Source organism: Sinocyclocheilus anshuiensis, unplaced genomic scaffold, assembly GCF_001515605.1.
Source record: "Sinocyclocheilus anshuiensis isolate Anshui unplaced genomic scaffold, SAMN03320099.WGS_v1.1 scaffold1047, whole genome shotgun sequence".
NCBI lineage: Eukaryota > Metazoa > Chordata > Actinopteri > Cypriniformes > Cyprinidae > Sinocyclocheilus > Sinocyclocheilus anshuiensis.
Genome location: NW_015542400.1, coordinates 13,684 through 20,479, shown reverse-complemented (window position 1 = coordinate 20,479; position 6,796 = coordinate 13,684). Strand labels below are relative to the sequence as shown.

Here is a 6,796-nt window from a genome sequence, read left to right as displayed (position 1 = left end):
TGTTTGATCATGATGTGATAATCTTAATAAATGACATTTCTGATATTTCAAACTGTCACTCTTCTGAATGGTTAGCATTTCCATCGGAACTGAATATTCTATTTTTATTTATTTATTTTAGATTTTGGAAATTCAATTGTTCTTTTAAAAGCTTGGAGTGATAGTAATATCTTATATCATTACATACTATATAACAGTATTGTGTGTCTGTGTGTTTTCATATTCAAAAAATATCCATGTATAATGTACAGTATCACGTATAAACTTTCTCTCCAGTCCTCTGTTGTTCCTTTCCTCTCTTTGAGTTTCCAGTTCCTTCCTGATTTCATATCAACTGTTAACCCGTTGTCTAGTGAATCTGTATTAACTTTCATCGCAGTACTTTCCAGCAGTTCCCATTCCGCCCTCAAGCTGTTATATTTCAGCACTAATCCAAAATGCACTTTCGTTCACACCTCAAAGGGTCTGCTCTCCATCTGACAGAGCTTGGCAGCAGTAGATGTGTTAGTGTGTGCAGGACTGGCAGCGCTGTAGGCCGTGGGAGTTGCACGCTGGACAGCGCAGGTCTCTGATTGACTCATTGAAGCGGTTGGCCAGCATGGACAATTTGCTGCCGTGACAGAGGGAGCACGGCGCACAACCCGAACCTCCGCACTGTTCACAGGAGCCTGCTTCCTGCTGCACAAACAAAACAAGTAAACAAACCAGCAAACAAGCATGGTGCACAAGCAAGCAAAATGATGAAGCCAAGTGCACACTACAAGCCTGCAGCTTGTTGCCCCTTCATGTTTTAAAGGTAAAGTTCACACAAATATGAAAATCCTCACATCATTTATTCAGCCTAATGTTCCAACCCTGTTTGTATTTCCTTCTTCTGCAGAACACAAAATAAAACATTTTGAAGAGCCCTGTGGCCCAAATAGTACTGGACCCAATTGACTGTCATTGTATGTTAAAAAAAAAAAAAAAAAACATTAAGGTATTTTTGTGAAATTGACACAGGCTGGATGGATTTTGTGTGAACTAATTAAAGAAACAGAAGTGTGCTTAATTGTATTGACTGTGCGCTTGTAATGTACTTTAAATCTTAAAAGTATACATAAAAAAAAACTGTACTCACAGATAATATAATATTAATGAAAAAAGTCCTCTTAAGTGAACTTAAAGTACACTTTGTGCACTATATAATAATATAATATAATTATGGCAAGCTAAGTTTTTCATTGAAGTACATATGAAATCTCTTATACACTTATTTCAATGTGTTGACTAACATACTAAAATACATGTTAATTACATAAACTATAATTTTACCTGTAGTATGTTATTTGATATTACATTTAAAGTCAATTTATTTTCAATGTGTCAAATTGTAACTTCATCTTTAAAAATGTGGAATTACAACTACATTAATACAGGACTTTCAAGTATCATTAGAAATGACATTAAACATACTTTAGTTTACCATAAATGCTTGTCAGTACATTCAACAGTACATTTTAACCATATGCCAGAGACAGCAGGAGTAAATATTTAATTGCATATAAAGATGTACTTAAAGGGGTCATATGATGCTTTTTTAAAGACACCCACACACACACACGCATACAGTTGGTATAGGAAAGGGTTAAATCTTAACGCAGTAAAGATAAGAGAAATAAGAATATGAAACTATGTTACCATTTGATATTCAGCAGATTTACACCTGAAGGAAACGTTTAGATCATCAGAAGACTAATTCATAGATACTAAACATGGTAGGGTTACATATATGTAGGATGACAGGAATAAGTGTTTACATCACAAGCCTGCATAACACAGTATAAAATCTCAAAGACAACATACACGATGACCTGAAGGCTATGTGTGTTCATTCAAAGATCTTATCTATTCACGAACAGCTTGTAACACTCCAAAGAGAAAGGAAAACTTGAAATCGCACCATATGACCCCTTTAAGTAAAAAAAGCATTCTTAAGTTCAACTAATTGAACTGAATACAAATTTTCAGGCCCGATTCATATTAAGTGTCTTTAACTGCTATGCATTTCCATTTCAATTAGTCATTTGTACAATGTACTTATTGTGTACATTTTTTTTTTCAATATATTTAAAAATACCTTCCTGTAATTACATGTGTAATTAATTTCTGTAAATGCATCTGTAATTACACTGTTGACCCTACCCCTACATCATGAACACAATAGGTACATTGTAACTTAAACTAAGTACAAGTTGCATTCTCACTGTTCCACCAAAAGAGGCTATAGTGTCATTATCATAAACTCTTTCTTTATGTCCAGCGACAGTTTGACGAGAATGCTTCTTGCAAGTTGGTTAAATTGACCTTATTATAGCTGAATGACAGAAATGTTTGGAGAGAACTGTGTTGCTCCATTGAGTACGGAGGTTTATTACCACTTGTTTCTGGTCTTAATGTACATATTTTAGATAATGTTGCAATGGGTGTATCTTTTGTAAAAGACAGAACAGAAAGATTAAATAGAGTAAAAGATTTATGGAAGTGAAATGTACAGTACAGGGATTCATGTCATGGTTCATTATTTTCAGTGGTGTTTCAGAAAAGAGTCATTATTCATGATGAATTGTGTTTCAGCAGTGGATAACGTTCTGCAAATGTCTTAATCATTGCTTTGCAAATGTTACGAGTTATAAAAGTAGAATGCAGCTCTGAGAAACTACAAAATATACCACAGCCTTTGTTAAACAATACAGATAAATGAACAAAGTGATAAAACCAATGTTATATTTTTTGAAACAATGGTATATGGAACAATCAAATACTTACTCCAGTATATCATTATGTGTTGCCACCATGAAGGATGTTTTCTGTAGGTGATTTGGTACCAAATCAAAAAAGCATGTCACCAAGACTCTATGGTATTTTCTGTTTTGTTGTCTTATCACTTGGAACAGTAATAGCATGCTTCTCCTCAACAAGTCAAAAGATTTGAGATATAATTCATGTCCTTAGCAGTACGAGTTACATGTCAAAGTTTGTTCAACACTCTTAAAAATAAAGGTGCTTCACGATGCCATAGAAGAACCTTTTTGTCTAAATGGTTCCATAAAGAACCTTTAACATCTGAGGAACCTTTCTGTTTCACAAAAGGTTATTTTTGGTGAAAGAAGGTTCTTCAGATTACAAAAACGCAAGAAAGAGATGGTTCTTTAAAGAACCTTTGACTGAATGGTTCTTTGTGGAACCAAAAATGGTTCTTCTATGGCATCGCTTGAAGAACCTTTTGAAGCACCTTTATTTTTAAGAGTGAAGGTTTGTTCAGATCCCTGACCGTTAGTACAAGCAACTATGGTATGAGCAGATTAATTAAAATCTGTCTAGTAGAACAGAAGAAGCAATGAGACATGAGTATTTACAGTCTACTGAACTGCAGACTGTTTATACCTTTTGTTCAGTCATCGCATCTGGTTCCTCTGCTTGGGAACGTGCTGTTCTATGTCTCCCTTTGCTCCGGGGCTCCCGTCCTGGGGAACTTTCTTTCCTGTCCCGGCTGCGGTGAGGACTTCTTCCAGATTCTCCCCTTCTGTGAGGAGCTCGAATAATCTTCAGGTTGCTGGTGTAGATAATAATCTTTCCAAAATCTAGTACTGGTGCCTATATAAATAAACACAGAATCACTAAGAAAAAGATTCAAACCTTAGTTCATGCTGACTCATATGGTTCATAGATTAACATAGTGTTTGCTACTATGTAATTACATAGTAAGTAATGTATAATACTAATGAACTTACTATTTTGTTATTATTTTGTGTATTCGCTTTTAAAGGGGTCATATGATGCGATTTCAAGCTTTCCTTTCTCTTTGGAGTGTTGCAAGCTGTTTGTGAATAGATAAGATCCCTAAAGTTGCAAAGACTAATGTCTCAAACCCAAAGAGATATTCTTTATAAAAGTTAAGACTGGTCCACGCCCTCCTTTCAGTTTAAAGGGGTCATATGATGCAATTTCAAGTTTTCCTTTCTCTTTGGAGTGTTACAAGCTGTCCGTGCATAGATAAGATCCCTAAAGTTGCAAAGACTAATGTCTCAAACCCAAAGAGATATTCTTTATAAAAGTTAAGACTGGTCCACGCCCTCCTAAAACGTCTCGTTTAAATACGCCCCCACATGTCTACGTCACTGTGTGGGAAGATTTGCATAACGCCGTAAATGTATTGTTTCCACCGCCGCCATGTCCTGAAGACGCTGTGTGTTTCGTTGCTAAAGCGAAAGTACTTTGTTTGGCCTTCCAAAAGAAGACACGACTAGAAATCAGTGGTTCCAATCACAACGCACTGGATAGCTGGCCAATCACAGCACACCTCGCTTTTCAGACCGATGAGCTTTGTAAAAATCGACGCGTTTCAGAAAGGCAGGGCATAGAGGAGAAACAATAATGCACAGTATGTGGAAAATAATGTGTTTTTTGAAACTTAAACCGCATAAACACATTTCATTACACCAAATACACAAAATAATGTTCTTTTTTTAGCAACGTCATATGACCCCTTTAAAAACAATGTTTTTGTCACTGTAATTTAGGGATGTTGCGATATACTGGTATTAACAATAATTGTTATATAAAAAATTAAATATTGTTATCGTGTTAATTAGGGGTGTTGTGGTATACCGGTATTGGCGATAACAATGACATGAAAAGTACACAGTGCTAAACTCTTACATGTAATTTATGTTTCATTCATACTCGATGCCGGTGGGCGCCCTTGCACTGAAAGTTCACAAGCGAGACTCATAGGAGTAATAAAACAATGACTTTCCAGGAAATCCCTTAAATGGACAAAAAAATCTCTCTATCACTGTATCTGAATAAAATGCTGAAAGAAGTGTTTGACTGATGAAATGCAACAGTATATGGTTTATCTGTTCTTCAAGCCATCTTGGGTATTTTCATAAGGATGATGTATATTTATAATGGAATGCTAATCGACATACAATAAAATAATGATCTATTAATAATTTCTGACTTTCTATGATAAGAAGACACATCAGTTCATAGAAATAAGTAATTTCAAACAATCAACTGACACTATAGTAAAATATGTTGTTATTCTCATAAATTGTTAGTTTTTCCTTCTGGAGCATCAGTGAGCGTTTTAACTTTTTGTGATAGTTGTCCCTCAGTCCCTCAGTTGTCCTTAGTGTGAAAAGATGGATGTCAAAATAATACAGTCACTGTTGGAAGGGGTTCAAATATGCAAAAGATGCTGGAAAACCAAAGAATTTGTGGGACTTGAAAGATTTTTCTGAAGAACAACAGGCAATTTAACTGTTCAGGACCAACAAGGGACTCATGAATAACTATCACAAAAAAAAAAAAATAAATAAATAAAAAACAAAAAAAAACAGCTGTGGATCATCCAGTTAACAACACAGTATTAAGAATCAAGGATATGTTAACTTTTGAATGGGGTCATTTTTTTATAAATTCAGCTATTGAAATATCTTATTCAGGTCAGTCCAAATCAAGGATAACACGCATTTTGTATGATCGCTCTTATTTTGGTAAAACAATTGGTAAAACAATTTGCAGATACTGGAAAGCGTATGTTGTTTTATTCAGCTGTATTTACTCAGTGCAACTTATAACATCCAAGTGTAGCACCAATGTCAAAAAAAAATTAATCACAAAATATTTTGTTGAACCACCTTTTGTTTTAATTGCAGCCTACACTTTGCAATATTTGCCCACTCTTCTTTGCAGAACTGCTCAAGTTCATTTAAATTTAATGGTGAGCGTTTGTCACTCCACAGATTTTCAATGGGGTCTAAGTCTGGGCTCTGACTAGGCCATGCAAGGACATTCATCTTTTTCTCCTTCAACCACTGTGTGCTCAGTTTTACTGTGTGCTTTGGGTCATTGTTATGTTTGCAAGGTAAACTTTTTCCATTGACAACTTTCTGGCAGAGGGCAGCAGATTTTCCTCAAGAATTTGACAGTATTTTATTCCATCCATTTTTCCTTCTATCCTGACAAGTGCTCCAGTCCCTGCTGCAGAGAAACACCCCATAACAGGATATTATCAATGCTTTATTCCATGCTTTACTGGAGGAATGCTGTTATCTGGATGGTGAACTGTATTGGATTTCCACCAGACATATTGTTTGGGGTTGGAGCAAATAATACAATTTTAGTCTCATCTGCCTCAGAATCTTCAAGGTGTATTTTGGCGAAGCTCAGTCGTGATTGCATGTGGCCTTTCTTGAGGAGTGGCTTTTTTCTTGCAACCACACATGTCACATGCACACAATGACCACTCTTTGTCATAAATTCCTGCAGCTGCTTCAGAGTTTCTTCCTGGCTCTTTCTTCCAGTTTGGAGCGATGTCCTGATCCAGGGAGGGTCTGTGTTGTACCAAATACCTTCCACTTCTTAATAATAGACTTCACTGTGCTTATAGGCATTGATAAAGCCTTTGAAAAAAAAATTGTATCCATCTCCTGACTTCTGCCTGTCCACAACTTTATCCTGGAGATCTTTTGACAGTGCCTTGCCACTAGTGTTGCTTTCGTCAACGAAAATTATGACTAAATATCGTCGTCAACGAACCTTTATCACGTGACGAAAACGAGACGAGACGCAACGTAAATGCTGGTCATGTGACGATGACTATAATTAAATGTATAATGCAATATTGTTGACGAATAAAAACGAGACTAAATGTGGTTTACAAAATAAAAACTTTGCTAAAATGTCTCTTCATTTTCGTTGACCAAAACGAGACGAAACGAAATGTTATAACGTTATTTCGTCTCGT

General features: G+C 35.7%; 1 protein-coding gene across 1 annotated transcript in view; it reads right to left on the bottom strand.

Annotated features, from left to right (window-relative positions):
- Nucleotides 1-504: 504 nt before the first annotated feature.
- LOC107692918 (glutaredoxin domain-containing cysteine-rich protein 2-like) overlaps nucleotides 505-6,796 on the bottom strand; it is a 10,963-nt gene continuing 4,671 nt past the window's right edge. Inside the window, exons 2-3 of the mRNA XM_016492122.1 lie at nucleotides 3,427-3,636; nucleotides 505-678 (exon numbers count right to left, since the gene is read on the bottom strand). Coding sequence (XP_016347608.1) covers nucleotides 505-678; nucleotides 3,427-3,636 — 384 coding nt within the window. The remainder of the gene's footprint in view (nucleotides 679-3,426; nucleotides 3,637-6,796) is intronic.